Consider the following 17,630-nt stretch of genomic DNA (forward strand, 5'->3'; position numbering starts at 1 on the left):
ATCATTCCAAACCATTCCTGTATTTCTCTAAAACATTCTTGGAATATTTCATATTGTCTGCTTTCCCTCTGTCGGTCCTAAAAAGTACAGATGTCCTTCAAGTGTAGACCTTACTTGAGATTCTACCAAGTTGAGGTTATTTCCATTAACTTGATCTCCCATGTACCTGATCCTGTGTGCCTGACCGCTTGAGGGAGGTCGCACACTGAGATATGTGCTACCCAAATGGGCCAAGGCTGGTAGGAGGAAGTAAGTTAGGGGAACATTGAAACGGAATAGGTCAAGCGGTGAATGCAGCCACAATCTAGGAAACCCATAGTATATTATCAATAAGTATTTGTTGGCTGACTGGCAGAAGCTAAATTATAATGCACCAGCCAAGGGAATGCACAGAAACAAATACGAGAACCATGGCAGAGAGGACCAAGACATCCCCACAGTGAACACCTCTTACATGCAGAGCACCTCGGAGCAGTGGGTCTGACCCTGAACATGTGTCAGAGTCACCCCGTCCCTGGCCTCATCCCAGGCCTGCTGGCTCAGTATCTCCCCTAGATTGTGGTGTTTGGGGGACACAAACTCACAGTATTGAAAGGACTTGCTTACCCCTTATCTCTCTGTCCAAGTTTGTTCTTACTGACTGGGCAGGTCAACCTGGTTTTTCTGATGCAGTCTCACGCTGAGAAGTGATTTGATATTTGCACTACTTGGACTTACTTGGTTCGTTTGCCTCATTTATCAGGGTAGACCCTTCCCATGTCACCGAAGGGATTTGTTACTGAACACGTAAGATACCATGAATTCCATCTTATCAGCATCGCATCTATAACCTAATAAAATAATTCTGTGTAGGGTATACAGAGTCTGTATAGGATTTATAGATAAATGATAGAAAATGACTTCTACCAAAAGGTTCCATGGTTACTTCCATTACCTTTTCATAAAACTATCCATTATGTATAATCATAAGACTTGTGATTATGGTAGTTATCAGAATATCAAGGGCAATACCACATGTCCTAGAGAAGGCAAAAAGGTTTCATCTCATAAACTGGCTCCAGTCAAGTTTATAACGGCTGCCCAGAGCATTATGCTGAGGCAGCATCTCTAGCTGTGTCTGAGGGCAACATAAAGAAACTCTGTGATTGATTAAAAATGTCTGCCCTGGGCCTGAGCATGATGAGAGGCAGCATATTTGCCATTTCTTGTCTTCCCTGCCTTATCTTTCCTACTGCAGTTATTATTTAACCCACTAGTCAATAACCACAGGCCGGCACTCAAAGGAAGACTTTATTACAGTGTTATTTTTGAGAATACAACATGCAAGCTTAAGAAACACGGTAATAGCACAAGAGTGAGTGAAAGCAGCAGCAGTGACCTGGACTGCCTCACTCCTCAGGCTCACTCTCAGGCTAAACATGGTTCTGGGTGGCCGCATGAATAAGATATTTTTCCTTGTTAGTTTCCAGTGAGGTACCTGTGGAGTACAGTTCAAGTAATCACATAATCTGAATGTGTATGTTCTTAGGAAGTGGATTGATCTTCCACGTTTCCATTTCACTTCCCCGTTGAACGCTAAGGAGGTACCCCTCTCCATTCCAAGACACGATCAGAAGGAGGCGTGGGTCACATTTAACTCAGAAATCCCTGGGTCCATTGAGTAATTTGAAGATGGCAATTCTAATATTAAATGATTGTTCCATCCCTATTGTGACAGCATTTCCTGAACCAAACTTTGGAATTGACTTATACTAATGAAGTGATGAGGCAGAGGATGCATGCTATCAAGTCTGCCTCCAGAAAGCTCCGTTACCACTTTCGCACTAAATGTAGTGATTGGCTTAGGGAAAAATCACCTAACTGGGAATATTGGAAACACTGGGGGCTTTTTCTGAGGCATATCTTCCTCTGGCTCCCTGCTCCCAGAGCCACCCTTTTGAGAATTCCTGTGGAGTAGTCCAGGGTTATTAATGACAATGTGTCAGGTTCCTCAGATGGCTGAGAAAGAATTGAGAATTGGAAGAAGTTGAGAAGCACTGGCGTGATGGAATTAATGGGAGTCAGATTCATGAGAGTTCATCCAGAGTTCTGTGCTCCTTTGATCACTTCCTCATCTTTGGCACCTGAGCTCCAACAGCGCAGCAGGGCCTGAACATGGGGACGATCAGGTTTTCCCCACTCTACAAGTGATACTGTAAATTCTCTTAGGGCCTACTGCTTCCTAGCTGACTTCATAGGCTCTCCTGAGGTATCCATTTACTGACAGAGTATTTAGTGTGGTGATCTAACTGTCGTAGTGCAGAATCTTTGTAAATGCCTTCTCTGCAGAGAGAACTTAGCATGCATCCAAGGTCAGGTCTTTCTGGGATTAAACAGTACCAGGTCTCATTTCATAAGTTCTGCCCTGGTGCTGTGTCCTGTGCTGACTGCTGCTCTGTGTTCGTTCGTGTCCAGTCCACTCCTTGGTTTGCATGCCAAGCCTAACAGTCTAGTCAGGTATGCTTGGACTTGTCACTGAGTCTCTTACTGACCACATATTGGAATTGGCAGCTTTTAGCTGTGGTTCCAAACCATTTCAGAATGGTTAGTCCTTTGAATGAAACCAGTGATCCTGGGGCCTAGAACTCCCACTTGATCTCAAGAAAGTAAAGCTCTACTGGGTTTCATTTTAGTTATGACCTGAAATATGGTTTTGTCATCTATTTGGGGTGCCTTAAATTGCTGGAGAGAGCGCTTTTTTGTTGTAATGCATTTGATCAGTGTGTGAATACGCAGTACTCCTGCATGGCGGGTGAGCTGGTCTGTTTAAGCCCTGGCCTGGTAGTATGGGGAGATGAATTATGGTTATGGCTCTGTCATTAATGGGTGACATCAGACAAGTCATGTCCCAGCCCTGAGCCTCAATTTCTTCATATGGAGAATGAAAACCCCAGACTAGGTGATCTCTAAGGTCTCATTAAGCCCAAACAGCCTGTGTGTCTGATCTTGTGTGTAAATTCAGACAAGTTTCAAAGACTTCCCTGACTGCTCTGTGGATGCTATCGATTGGCTGTGTATATTCAGCAAAATCCACTCTGGCGAAGAGTTGTTCAGTGTCACTCCCTAGGGGCTTTTCCAGGCTTTCATAGGCTCTAGGTAACCTGAAGACAAGAGGAGTGAAGAATTGTATAAAAAGCTGCTCCAGGATTTAACAGCAGTGGGACGTTTGTAGCCTTAGATTCAAAGCTGTAGGAAATTAATGAATGAACCACAGCTTATGATGTCTAAGCAAATAAACAATAACAGGAAATACACTAAGACATGGAATGCTAAATGCCTTAATGTTTGCCAAAGTGGTGTTTTAGCTTTTTTAAGGTGGTATTTTAAGAGTACCATAGGGCAGGTTGTACCTCCCAAGACTCAAGCAGTCTCCTCTGGGACAATAGGAAACAGCTGGCGAGTCAGAACTCACCAGACAGCTAGACCTGGACTTGAACCACCAAGCTCTCCAGTTTACTAATTTGATTCACCATAGGCTAGTATACCATTTCATCTTTCTGGGGGTCATCCTTAATAAAAATCTGAGTGATAATTGAGCTCTTACGTGCCAATGTGTGCTAAGTTTTTATGTACTTATGCCATTCCATCTCATGACACCCAGGGAGTTGGTACTGTTGTTACCCCCATTTTACAAAGGAGGATTCTCAGGCTCTCCAAGGGAGCAGTGACTTTGCCCAGGATAACACCAGTGGGGATGTGCCAGCACAATCAGGGCCTCCCAATTGGTGGCCTGGAGACCCGGTAGGATGAGGATTCCCTAGCACAAAAGTTTCCACAACTCCAGGTCTGAGAACATTCTTCCTGATTCGAATTGAACTCTTGGAGGTTGTGGGGAAGAGAAATGCCCAATGACACTTGGTGGTGGGAGGTTACTGGGGGGATTTGTGGGGATGAAGGCACTGGTCTCCCCAGCTGGATCCTGGTGCTCCCAAGGCTGGAATGCAGAGAAGGTCCCAGGGAAGATTCTTCTCGCCTCCAATCCTAGGGCCGGGCAGGTCCTTTATTCACCTCCCTCTTGTGGCTCCCTGAGCTCCCCAGACTCGACCCTCATCACTGAGTCTGTGTCACATCCTTAACCCAGTGCCTGACTTCTGATAATAATCGTTAGAAGGAGTAATATTCGTCGCTAGCTGTGTAACAGGCACAATGCCAAGTCCTTGTCATGCCTTATTTCACCTAATCCTCACAACAAGCACATGAGGTATCTATTATTATCATCTCCGTTTCATAGAAATTTTTCCGAAGTCACGTAGTTAGGAAGTAGGAAAGCTGACATTTGAACAGAGGACTTTCTGACTCCAGGGTTCCTATCCCTAAGCCCCCTCTAGTGCTGCCTTCAAATGTAAGGTGGGATAATAGTGCCTTGCTGATTAGAGGTATTCTAAGCTCTCAATAAGCCGCTGTACACAAAAGGACCTAGTGTGGGGGCTACCTAGAGTGGGCGCTCAGTCTGTGTTAGAAAAAGATGCTACACAGTGCTAATCTCCTTTTATGGAAATCTTGGTTAGTTAAAGCAGACAAGGGTCTCCTTGTGATAACTCTAAAGGCTTGCACAAATAGTTTCCCCAGAGAGCTGTATACACATTAGAGTTGCGTTTTTGTTTATTTTGAGCTGTCTTGTTAAGGAAGGATTTATATGCTGGCGTTGATGTAGGACAGCAATCAGGCAATGTTTTCTGCCTTTGACAGTTGGTGTGATAGTTTGCTTCCAGTGAAGTTTGACTCACTGTATCTGGAAGCTGTCAGAAGTGGGAGCATGAAAAGGTCATGACGGATGGCTGTGGATAAGTGGTTAGGGGAGAGAGCTGGTAAGGGAGACAAACTGCCTCCCTTGTTTCCAGGAGAAGGGGCTGACCCTGGCTGTGCCCAGCCAGCCCCCGTGTTCTCTTTTTCCGCACCTGCCAGAACTGGAAAGAAGCCTGCCGGGCTCCGCTTCTGAGAGGGGCAGCAGGTTGGGTGTAGTGTAGCTCATGAGCCCTTCCCAGCAGCACAGCCCCTGGCATACCACTAAACTGCTAGAAGTTCTGCTAGAGAAATTCTACTTAAAAAAAAAAAAGTTCTGCTAAAGAACTGCTAGAAGGAAGCATTCTTTCATTAAGGATCACTTCACCATTTCAAGACTTCAGCATACTTATCCTTCCTCACATTTTAACAGTCAAGAAAGGATACTGAATTCTGAAGTGGAAATCAAAAAGTGTCAGCTTTTAAAGTGATGTTTGTTTTTATTTTTGGTGAAATGTTTATTTTGGAAAAAATATAGAAAAGGAAAGGATATAATTCTACTAACCAGAGTTGACCACTGGTACCAGTTTTTGGAGCACATCCTTTTGATATCTTTTTTTATAAATGTTTTTCCTGTCCTTTTCACTTACTATTGTGTTATAAGGATTTTTTGAGTCAAAACTTTTCATGGTTATGTTGTATTTCGTCATTGTTGGATCAATCATTCCTCTATTATTGGCCACTTAAGTTGGAGAAATGTGAATGTAACAAAAGCCAGTTTCTCTTATTTCCTTGGAAATAGATTTATAATTTGAATTACTTAAAACAGTGCATACGTGACACTGTAAGGAGTGCCTCCGCCATTCCTTAAATGACTTTACGCAAAAACTTTAGCTGAGGATATCAAAACTGTGCTCGGTGGTCAGAAAGAATATTGATTGGATTTCATGCTCCAATTTGCCATGTATGAACAAAAAATAGATGTGTGCATTTATTGGCATTTGTGAACATTTATTTGTTCCTTGGTGAAAATTGAGAGGAGATGGGGAACTGCTTGGGCAGAACTCCTTATTATTAATACATCTTCTGACTCATGGCTGAGGCTGTGCAGAGCAGCAGAAAGAACCAGGACTTGAGACCCAGGTAGCTCTGGGTTTGAACAGTGGCTGTTCCACTTAGATGCTCCCTGACCTAGGCAAGTACCTTCCCCTCTCCTGGGATATGTTATGTGAAACATTTGGCACAGTTCTTGCAGAATAGTGTAGTGGCTGAGGGGCACATTCTGGAACCAGACTTCCTGAGTTCAAATTGCAGCTTTGCCACTTACCAGCTGGGTGATCTTGGGCAAGTTACTTAACCTCCCTGTGTTTCTGTTTCCTTTTCAGTAGAGTAGGATGAACATAGTAGCCGACTTCATGAGGTTATTAAGATATTTGAGTCCGTGTACACAGTAGATTTCTAACCATGCTGGCACATTGTTGATGGCAGTTAATGTTAGCTGTTATGTTAATACTGGAAGTGCTCAGTGAATGGTGTGTATAACTAGCATCATGCCTGTTGGGCCTAAGGAGAAAATTGTACTGAATGATTCCTGGTGCCCGAGCCAGCTGAAGCAGAAACAGCAGTGAGCACACCAGGGTTGCACCTTTGCTCTTTACCTAGGCCTTTTTTGCCTTAAGGAGTCTGAGCCGCAGGGACCATGCGTGCAGCAGCCTTCTTCTCCCGGTGCTCTGCTGTCACAGGGAGACAGTGCTGCTTCTGCCTGCAACCCACTCCCTCCCTTTAGCATAGAGAAGTGGCAGTGACAAGTGGGGTACTACCCAACCTCCACACTTGTGACCCCACTAGCCAGGCTTCCACAACCTCTTCCCCCACCCCTCATCACCGCGGCAATGCCCCAGGAACCTCTCTGACTCCCTTCTCCCTCACACCGTGCTCGCAGTCATTTGCCTACTCCTAGTGCTTTTGTCTTTAATATGCTCATCCCCATTGCACCCCAGCCACAAATGTCCCTGCCCCTGGCCTGGGCTGTGTCACCTGCCTCCTCACTGATCTCCCCTCCACCAAGCTAACTCCTCCTTGTAACCAGGAAGACTACCAAGGGCTCTGAAGCTAAGGACAGAGAGGCCTCTGTTTGCCTCCAGGCTGGATTCTAGGCCTCCTCTCTCTCTTCTGCAGTGGGTGTGTTCTCTTCCTGGGGGTGCTCAGGAAGAGGGATCCTCCCGTGGACTGCCTCAGGCTGAGGGCTGCCGTGTGGTAGCAGGAGCAGATAGGGTGCTGCGGTGCTGCCTGCGCTGCCTTAAGAAGCTGAGACTTACACAGGTATTAAGAGGGTAAGATTATTTAATGTACAAAAGGATTTTTCCCATCAGGAAAGATTCCCCTACAGGTTCCTTTAAATAGTGACTCCTCTAGGCAGGCAAGTGTTTTACAGATCATTAACTACTTGACTGAAAGCCTACAGGGCAGAGAAACTTAAAACTAAAGTGTTGGGAGCCCCTGCCAATTACAGATCAATCTAAAATGAAGATAAAGTAGCTCTGGAACTAGAAGTCAGTGGGAAAATGTGATTCGATTCAGAAAAAAATCTGATTCACATGCAACTTTTTTGGAACACACCAATTGTTGAAATGATATTCCACCTGTCTGCCCATCTTGAACCTATTGCTTTCATCTCCCACATCTTCATCCCCAAGCCCTGGTCTTGGGGTTCCCCTCTGTGAACAGTAACTGTACAATAACCCCAGGAAAGGGCGGCATTGGGAAAGTGTACTGTGGCTGTGCAGAGCTTAGGCAATTGATGCAGAGATACTGCTGGTAATGGATGAACTATACGGTAACAATTTGCAGATAAAAATAATAGAAGTTAAAGTGTACTTTACATGATAAAAGAAAGATGAAAGAGGACGAGAGTCTGTTACATCTGAGATGGTTACAAAAGTCCTGCTTTGTGAAGTAGGCTCTGTTGAAAAGATTGATGCAATGGGGAGTGACCTTGGCTTGGAGCAGGAGCTGGTGATGTATGTATGAGCATCCCTCTGCTAAATGGACCCAGATTTGTAGCACTAATATACATGGGAGCCCAGAACCAAACTCAGTACAGCAATAAATCAACAGCCACTTTGGGTGTCATTTCTGGTTTATATTCCACTATTGTTCTATCACTTTAATTCATGTCACTATCATCTTTTCATCTGGAACAGTTTTATATAATTTTCCAGTGGAGTTACCTGACAAATCCTATCAAATTAACAAGGTACATTAACAGTATTGACTGACTACGGCTTCAAGAATTGCAGGGCCATAGAACAAAATTTTAAAACCATGTCTCTGGTGATGATTTTTTTTCCCCATTCTTTCTGAGAAAAGGATGTGGAGCATGGTTTATTTTCACATAAGAGATATGCACATTTATTCTGCTCTGCTCATTTTGACTTTTATAAATGTCAAAATAAGAAGTAGAAGGGGAACACACATACATACACACACACACACACAACCGACAACCATGGCTTCGGTATTTCTTTCAGGGAACTATAGAAATGTCCAGATCTTTAACAATTAATGACCAAATTGGAGGCAAGCGTGTAACTGGGTAGTCGTAATCTATTTTAACTGAAATGTAATAAAATTGGTCTCCTGATACATTCTCACCCTCCTGAAATTATCTAGACCTGAACGTCCAGAGTCAGCTGGACTTACGACATTATGCCTAATTGAAATATGGTGTTCCTGAAATAGGTCTAACGACAAATTCCAGCATTCGATTAGTAAAAAATACCAATTGTTCATCTTTACCAAAGACCACACACACTGACCAGGGTACAGCAGCCATCTCTGCATTGTCTCCCCTGGAGGCAGCGGAGGAGCCTCGACGGGAGTCTCTGCACAGTCTCCTGCCTTTGTCTAGCTGGTATTTGGGATTTATTTATTCATAAATAAAATATAAATGAATGAAGCGTGTAGCAGACCTCATCACTAGGATTTTGTTTGTATTTGTTTTTTCAATTTTAAATTTGCTGTCAGACTGTGGTTGGGGTGTATGTGTGTGTGTTTTATTTTGGGGGGAGGTTAATTGGTTTCTTTTATCTGCTGCTGCTTTTGGCTTACTGAGTTTTCTCACATTTTGTTCACAAATTTGAGTGTGATTCGTAGGATGAAATATGTTAACTATGTCTTTTCCGTTTTACTATGTACATTTGGTTATTTTAATTATTTCTTATATCTTCATTTTGCTTTTTTTCACTTTGACCCTGACCTTTAAACTGTGGCCTAAAAATTAATTACTTTTAAGGTTCCATATGGGGCCCACTGTAGAAGGCATGTTAAAGGTTTTTGTCTCACTTCATGAACAGATTCCTTAATTTTCAACGAAAGACGAAAAAGAGCACATCTAGCCTAGATGGTGTGTGTCGGGCTGAGCATGTCCTCCTCTGTAGTACCGGAAAAGCGGTTCCTGTGCATTTCCACACTTATTCCAGGGCCCCTCCCATACCTGGCATTTCCTTTGTTCTGCAAACACCTTTATTCCCAGTCACTGTACAACGTGTTGTCTTCTAAGCTCTAAAAATGAAATCTGAAGTGCCAGTATTGAGCATTCTGGATTCCTGTTATAAAGTCTTTGTTGCGTAAAGCTCACACCCAGTGCCAAGTCTGTCCCTCAGCAGGGGGGCACTGACCTCTGCAGCCCGAAGCCAGGCTCCAAGACTTGAACTTGAAAGGTTTTATGTAAGGGACCTTTTAATCCTCTCGTGACTTCCCTTAAATATAGGTTGGGCAATTATTTAGTGTCACAGAAAGGAAGAGTTATTTTATTCCCGTATTTGTAGTGTATAAGGTTGTTTCAGATCAGAAGCTGTTCATTGGTAACTTAGCTATTTAAACATAGGGATGTTACAGATGTATCTGTCCACCCCAGATCTTCTTAAATGAGAACAACAACTCAGAGCATCAATCAAAACTGTTTTTTAAATAAACCTGATAGTTATTTCTTTACAATATAGAGATAATGTATGGCTATACACAGCCTCTCTGTGTTGGATCCATGTTATATCTAAGAAGGCTTGTTTCTTAATACCTTCTCATATAGTTTGGGGAGGTTCCCCCACCCTCAACTCACCCACCCAGGAAACCAGACTGTGCAACTTCTGTGTGCCATTTGGAGTGTCCGTATGTTTGTCTCAGGAAGCCCGTGGCATTCCCCAAAGCCCTAAGAAAGAGCTCATGTTCGTGCAATTTCAGATTTATAAAACAGGTCAAATGATTGCCCTGCAGTCACTTACACCTTCTACTTCTTGTGGTTTCTTTTTTGTCCTCCCCTTGGCTTACAGGTATCTCTGGAGACAAAGTAGAGATAGACCCTGTTACGAATCAGAAAGCCAGCACTAAGTTTTGGATTAAGCAGAAACCCATCTCAATCGATTCTGATCTGCTCTGTGCCTGTGACCTTGCTGAAGAAAAAAGCCCCAGTGAGTAGTCCCTTTTATTTATGTCTCCTTTCTCTCTTTCCCTCTCTTCCCTTCTGTGTGCTGGGTGCCAGGAGGATATATTGCCACCGTGTCCTTTTTTCCTTGGGTCTGTTTTAATTCATTACCAGAAATTTCTTTTAATCAAACGGGATTGTATTATGGTGCCTAGAGCCTGACACGTGCCCCCATCCTGTTCGGTCTTGATGGCAGCAGAGAACCTCGCAGCCCACCTCCTGACCTCAGCAGCCCAGCCCTGGGAGCTGGGGGCACAGGGCCAGATTTCTGCTGGGAATTTGCACTCACCAGAGCCCTCATTTTACTTTGTGCTCCCTTCCCTTTACCATTTGGGGGACTTGACCAGTCAGACCTGGATCTGCCTTCCTTCCTTGTGAGATGGAGGGAAGCTGGGGATTTCCCAAGGCGGCGAACGCCTAGATTTAGATATATCCATCATGCCGGAAGTGTCAGCACACCCCAGATTATTGGCAGCTGCATGACCTACTAGCTCATAATTAAACTCTTGCCTGGTCCTACAGAAGAGATCACTGTTGGGCTGGCATTCCTCTGCTTAAATAATCAAAGTAGATACAGTCCAGTTATGTATTTTGGCATATTATACTTTTGCAGTTAAGTAATTGGGTGTAGCATTTAGATTAATCACTTAATCATTTTTAGGACTCCAGTCCTGTCAAGGGGCAGAAAGGGCACATAGATCACACTGAAATTCCTCTGTGAAAGAAAAAAATTTTAAACTATGTAAGGGTTCGTTAGTTACCTAGAGAACACTGTAAGATAATGGTTCTGGCCGGGCGCGGTGGCTCAAGCCTGTAATCCCAGCACTTTGGGAGGCCGAGACGGGCAGATCGCAAGGTCAGGAGATCGAGACCATCCTGGCTAACACGGTGAAACCCCGTCTCTACTAAAAAAATACAAAAAACTAGCCGGGCGAGGTGGCGGGCGCCTGTAGTCCCAGCTACTCGGGAGGCTGAGGCAGGAGAATGGCGTGAACCCGGGAGGCGGAGCTTGCAGTGAGCTGAGATCCGGCCACTGCACCCCAGCCTGGGCGACAGAGCGAGACTCATCTCAAAACAAAAAAGATAATGGTTCTAAAAGTCTGGCACAGACAAGCATTATCTGCAAAGCCTGTTTAAAATGCAGTTACTTACCTAGGGCTCACCCTAGTAGACTGTGATTCAGTAACTTGGAGTACAGACTGAACATCTAATTTTTATTAATTCCCTGTGTCCAACATTCACTAAATTCGAGAACAGATGTTATAAGGAATTACTTACTCAAAAGGAACAATGAGAAATATAAAGGCCAGCAAGTGTTTATAATACGATTCAAGTTTTTGAGATAACACTGACTAAGCAGGAGCCTAAAGGGGGCTGATAGACTGGGCACATGCCACATTGCTTCATTTATGGGTGGGTGTTTAATTTTTTGTCAAACTCTGCTGGACTACGTGTTCAACTCATTTGCCTACAGCTTGGCAAAAAGGGAGAACATAGAGGGACACAGGGGAAGGAGGAAGGCCATTCCACTCCCTTCCTGCCATTCCTGTCATCCCAGTGAGGCCTCCGACTCTGCAAGAGGCTGTGAGAAAAGTGCCTGCTGCTGGGGGGCCTTGCCTCAAGGTTGCTGGATTCCCTCTGCCTTTGGATAAACATCTTCTTCCTAATCCTGCTCACTTCAGCTTGTCGGCCAATAAAGATGTCATTGTTCTAGCATCTTTCTCTCCAAGAACTGAGGATGCTTTGAAAAGTAACATTTTATAAATTCTCCATGTCTCTGAGAAATGAAAGGTAATCACTTCTGTGTTGCATAAAGGGATAAGCTAGAGTGGAAAGGTTAGGGAAAGAACTAGATGCAGGATTCAGGTTTTTTCCTTAACAAAGAGGCTCACTGCATCAGTAAAACACTGCCTAAGTCCCTGTCCCCTATGGCAGTGCTTTTTAAACCGTGTTCCTCAGAACTCTAGCATCTCAGAGGGACCTCAAGGGTATGGAGGGAGGTTGGGGAGGACTGGGCATAAGGCCTCACCTTGAACCAAAGGAACTCTACTTAGTTGTAGACACAGTCTTGCTATGCTGCCCAGGCTGTTCTTGAGCTCCTGGCCTCAGGCCATCCTCCTGCCTCAGTCTCCCAAAGTCCTGGGATTACAGACGTGAGCCACCACTCTCAGCCAGAAAAAAAATTTGAAATAGGCTTACAGAATAAAATGCAGACTGTTCAGCATAGCCTTTGCAGATATTGACAAGCAGCTGACCACGCTAGCCTGATAGCCCATAGTTTCCCATCTCACATTTGGGCTGTGGTCACTGTAACTACTTGCACACGATGCATTCTGTGCTGTTCCCACTGCCTGGAATGTGCCTTTCAAACCTGACCCCTCTCTAACTTACAAACATTTCCACCTCCCCGTACTCAGCCTGCTCATTTTTCAAGACCCAGTTCCAGTGTCAGGCTCTCTCTGTTCACTTTGCCCCCAGGAGTTTGCACATGCCTCTAGGAATACCCCTTTGTTCTGCATTTATCTATTGACGGCCCACCCGTCCCTCCCACCTCCACCTCCATCTCCATCTCCATCCGGAACTGACTGACTCAAGAACTGGCTTCTGTGTCCTCGCTCCCTAGCACAGAGCCTGCGGAGTTGTCCTCACTGAAGGTTTGTTAACTGAAAACTGAACTTAATGAAGCCAGAATTTAGAATCCAAAAGTTATTCCACATAATTTATGTTGCAAAGTGCCCAAACAAAGATGTTTTAAATGAATCGGCTTGATGCTGTGTGTTTTATGATTTCCAGTATCTTCATCAAATTAATTCAGTGACTCAATCTAACAAGTTCATCCTCAGACCATAGAATTAATCTGTGGGGTGTCTTCTGTTTCTTTATTATTTAAAGGATTAATGGTAACCCTTTTTATCTTTTGTGTCTATTGAACCTTAGAAAAAAGTTATTTTAACATCACTAAAGAAATGAAAGTCACTATATTTCATAAGTTTAGCCTGTGATTTTTATCAGCATAGTGATGTATGTTTGTAGCTGAGTTTACATCAAAAATTATTCTTGGGGCCTTCTTGAATGAATTATGGCAAAGAGAGAGAGTCTAGAAGTAGATAAGGTTTTTGATTTCTGCAATATATTTCCTTTTTCATGTTTTTATCTCTGGTAACACAAGTGTCTTGCCGAAGACTGGAACGTGTGACCAACTGGAATAATTTAGTTGTGAAAACAGAGCAGATGTGTTATTAAACAGCTTTCTTTACAAAAAGACATTAAGTGTAGGGAGGATAATGAAGTTGTCCCCAGTCTTACTTGAGACATGTTTGTCAGAATTTTGAACAGAAAAGAAATGGTTTTTAAAACCTTCGGCTGTGGCCAGTGTGCAGCGTTTATTGAGAAAGCCGCTGTCAAACCATTAATTTGGCCATCATAAAGCATAGAACTCAAGTTTAATTGATGCCATATCCAAAAAGTGTGTGAATAGCTGACTTGGCAGAGAGACTGAGCATTTGAGGGGCTGCAGGGAAATACATAATTACACATATTGCGGACCGGAGAGACCCAGGCTCAGAAGCCGAGCTTCGTAAACAACAGTTCTGTGGCTCTCTTTCCATTCCCCTCGACTTCTGCCTCTTAGGCTGGGGTCTCAGAGGGAAGATTTATTGCTCTGTCCCTGTGAGTGTTTAAGGACTTGAACTTAATGACTAAATAGATACATGCCTAAAAAATTGTACATATAAATTTGGATTCTTAAAAGAGTTATTTGAGAAAATCTGTCTATCACAAGCCTTGACAAATTAAGAATAAATCCTGCCTTTCTAGATTTAAGGAGAAAAAAATCATGCTGCCATTATTCAAATTAGTGATTCCCTCTGTCAGATTTTGCTATTTTGAAAGATGTCATAAGCCCCTAAAAGGTGAATTGATTTTAATTTATTATAACTGGTCAAGGATGTATACAACACATACAAGAGGAGAATGTTTCCACATCAGAAACTACCATGTTTAAATTTTCTTAGGGAAATAATTTTCCATCCTTATATACATCTAGATACAGGCTTTTTTTTTTTTTTTTTTTTTTTTTTTTTTAATTAGACAGGGTCTCACTATGTTGCCCAGGCTGGACTCAAACTCCTGGGCTTAAGTGATCCTCCCGCCTCAACCCACCGAGTAGCTGGGAATACAGGCATGCTCCACCATGTCTGGTTCTAGACACAGGCTTCGAATGCTGTGGCTCTCTTTTCAAGCACTAGCCTCACATTCCTACCCTGAAACAAAAGCAAGGGACCTTTCTGTGAAGCTGGTACCCATCAGAGACACTCAGGCTGTATTTCAGAATCAGACTCAGCCATGCCAGATCTGGTTTCTTCATAAGAAGGTTGTGCAGGTTTAGAGTCTTTAAAGGAAGCAGCCTATCATTAAGAAATCAGATTTAAACCTTAATAAAGTAGCTGTCGTCTTTATAGCTGAAAAGAGCGCTGTATCTCAATTAAGTATAGATCATATAAAATCTTAAGGAAGCAACATAATAGAGGTAACCTGATTACATTCTCTTGGAATAGTATAATTCAAAGGAAATCTGATTCTGTTCATGCTGGTTATGTTAGGGGATTTCTTGTTTTGTTTTGTTTTGCTTTTTGTCTAAAACACCATTTGGATGCAAGATAGGAACTCTTTGGGGTTAAGAGTTAACCACAACTGCAGGAGAAACCCTAGTGACTGGAACCTGCTGGATATTTGAGATGAGATTCAGTTAAGGCTATGAGTTAAATGGGCTGGGCTTATTGGTGACCTACCACTTAAATGAATCTTTCTTTTCGTAAGTACTTGACAAGATCTGTAAAGTAGTGTATTTAATTTACTAATTAAATTAAAGCTACTGAATAATGATTTGTCCACATTGATTTAGCTTAAATAGAAAAGATCAGCATTGTTGTGATCTTCAGCAACCTTAATGGCCAAGCCAGTTAGACACAAAGGCCTCTTGTGTTTTATAGGTCAGAAGGACATAGGTAAGCCCAGGCTGTAATTGAATTGCCTGCACTGCACCCTGCAGTCGCAGATTTCCTTTGCCTTCTCGTTCCATTGTTGCACTGGGGCTTAAGAGAATGTTAACGCGGTAATAGGCACAGGGCCTTCCCCATTATACGTCTTGCTATCGAGCGGTTCTGCATGACTAGTTAAAGAAGATGGCAAGAAGATTAATGAAAGCAAGGCTAATACAGAAGGGGGTACTTTTGCAAGACTTCTACCGAGGAGATATTAGAGCTGAACCAGAGCTTGGCTTTTTCTTTATCCTGTGACCTTTGAACCTGCCTTACTGTTGAGAGCTGCCAGGGAAGTCGACATTTTGATTGATGTTGGTACACGAGTCAGTCTTTCCCGTTGAATTCCACATCTGCACGAAAATAGCTTTTCCAGCAGAATTCATACTGGCTAGAAGTGATAGCCAAATTGATGGCTGAAATGCTTTTATGTAGTTTTCATTTAAACTAAGGGTATTTGATGGTTTAATTCAGTATCCAGTTTTCCTAGATTACATATATTCACTTACATGTTTTTAATGGGTTCATCAACCCATAGTGAAAGACCAGTATTAAGAATGTTCATAGGTTTGCAAACAGCTCCAAACAGGCTTTATGAAGAGTAAAAGCAGTCAGTCATCAAACAAACCCTGAGGGCTCAGGGAAACTGACTTCGAAGTTTATGTAAACAAAGCAAAGCTGTTTTTTGGAAAGCTATAGATGGGCTGGTCTGAAATCTCACCTCTGCATCCCACCTTAGCCCCAGCTCAGAGGCTGTCTTGATCCACCCAGATGCTGGGTTCCCTAAACTGGCATTCCAGCTGCAAGGGATTGTCATGCGCCACTTGTAAGACAGCCTTGTGAAGATACAAACTTCTTCACATGTTCTCACTGATTTTGTTACTTGTTTTAGAGCTGCAGGCCTCACACGTATTTGTGTGGCAGAATGTGCCAGTATGTGCATCCTCTACCCCAAGCCCACCCCCAACAAAGGAGAGAAGGGAGACTGTGGCGGAAGGATTCATGCTTGTTACTAAAATCACCCTGGGCACACCCCAGCCTATCCATCGGATCCTCGCCACCTGATTTCTTTCCCCCTATTTGACACGGGTAGTTCTAGCAGAGAACACACGGGTGTGTGCTCTCGCTCACTCGCTCATACTCTCTCTCTCTCTCTCATGTGATAGGCATTCTAGTTCCTAAGGGAGGAGATAACCAGGAATTTTGTCATATTCTTGAGATGCTCTCACAAAATGTGTGAAAGAGGAATGAGGATGACTTTACTTGCCTTTGGATGAAAGAGCTACAGCCCAAAGGTGGCCCTGCTGGTGCACTGAGGGCCCAGTAGGTGAGGCACCTGCAGTTATACCCCAGTATAACTGGAGCTGCAGCCCAGGAAGGCTACAGCCCTTCCTCAGGCCCTGTCCACTCCCAGGAGATCCAGGCACTCCAGACATTAGGTGGACAAGTTATGTTGTGTTTTTATTCTCTAACAAGGACTTATTTCATAAGTTCCAGATCAAATACAGTAAGTACTGCCTGATTACAGAACACAACGGACTCTCACATATTAATGCCCCAGTTATTGAATTGCCTTTTCATAAGAGTACTCTGGAGCACAATCAGGAGCAGGCAGCGCCTCATCCTTTTAACAGATATGTTTCCTAGCCCTATTAAAAGGGGTCTTCATCTATCCTGTCAAAGGAAGTCTGCTGGGGTTTTTTAGTTTAATTACACTATCCAATTAAAACTCCTTGCTGCATTTGGATGCGCCTCTCCTTGGGCCTGAGTGGATATGACATTTACAAGGCTCGCCTTTCAAGCAGACAATAGTGTGATTGATGAGGTGCACATTCAGTGAAGGAGGCGAGTGCCTGTGGAAGTGCTGCTTAGTGCATTTTGATTTATTTCTCATCTCCTTCCAAAACAAGGGAGTGCCGGGGAGATGGGTTTAGGCAACCAAGGGGACCACCACAATTTTTCCAAGTGTGTGGGAGGGAAAGACTTAGAGTGCACCACAGGATAAAGATGGAGAAAAACCGTAAGCAGACAGCCAGCTTGCATCACCTGATGTTGAACTGTCTTCTTAGGTTCTCTGACCCAGTTTGGTTTCCAGTAACCTCAAGCTGCAATCTGCTGTTAAACACGCAAATCACTGAGCTTTCAGGGAACAGTTTGCCAGAGTTGGATAGCATTGGCCAGGCCTCTGAGAACTCAGCCAAGCCAACATGTGTCCCATTGACTGACGTGGTCATCATGAGCTGACATCTGACTTGTACACTAGGCATGCCTATTTATTTACACTCCCTGCATCCTCCAGAAATCCAGCAGCTTCTGTCCAGTCGTCACCAGTGCCTTGATGACTTTCT

At 43.5% G+C, this 17,630-nt stretch overlaps 1 protein-coding gene across 9 annotated transcripts in view; it reads left to right on the forward strand.

Moving 5' to 3' along the window:
* Nucleotides 1–17,630, forward strand: part of MAPKAP1 (MAPK associated protein 1) — a 270,663-nt gene that overhangs the window by 230,977 nt on the left and 22,056 nt on the right. For all 9 annotated transcript variants that reach the window (XM_077967978.1, XM_015116824.3, XM_015116825.3 and 6 more), the window contains one exon: nucleotides 10,092–10,229. In XM_077967978.1, coding sequence (XP_077824104.1) covers nucleotides 10,092–10,229 — 138 coding nt within the window. The remainder of the gene's footprint in view (nucleotides 1–10,091; nucleotides 10,230–17,630) is intronic.

This window comes from Macaca mulatta, chromosome 15, assembly GCF_049350105.2.
Source record: "Macaca mulatta isolate MMU2019108-1 chromosome 15, T2T-MMU8v2.0, whole genome shotgun sequence".
In the NCBI taxonomy this organism is placed as follows: domain Eukaryota; kingdom Metazoa; phylum Chordata; class Mammalia; order Primates; family Cercopithecidae; genus Macaca; species Macaca mulatta.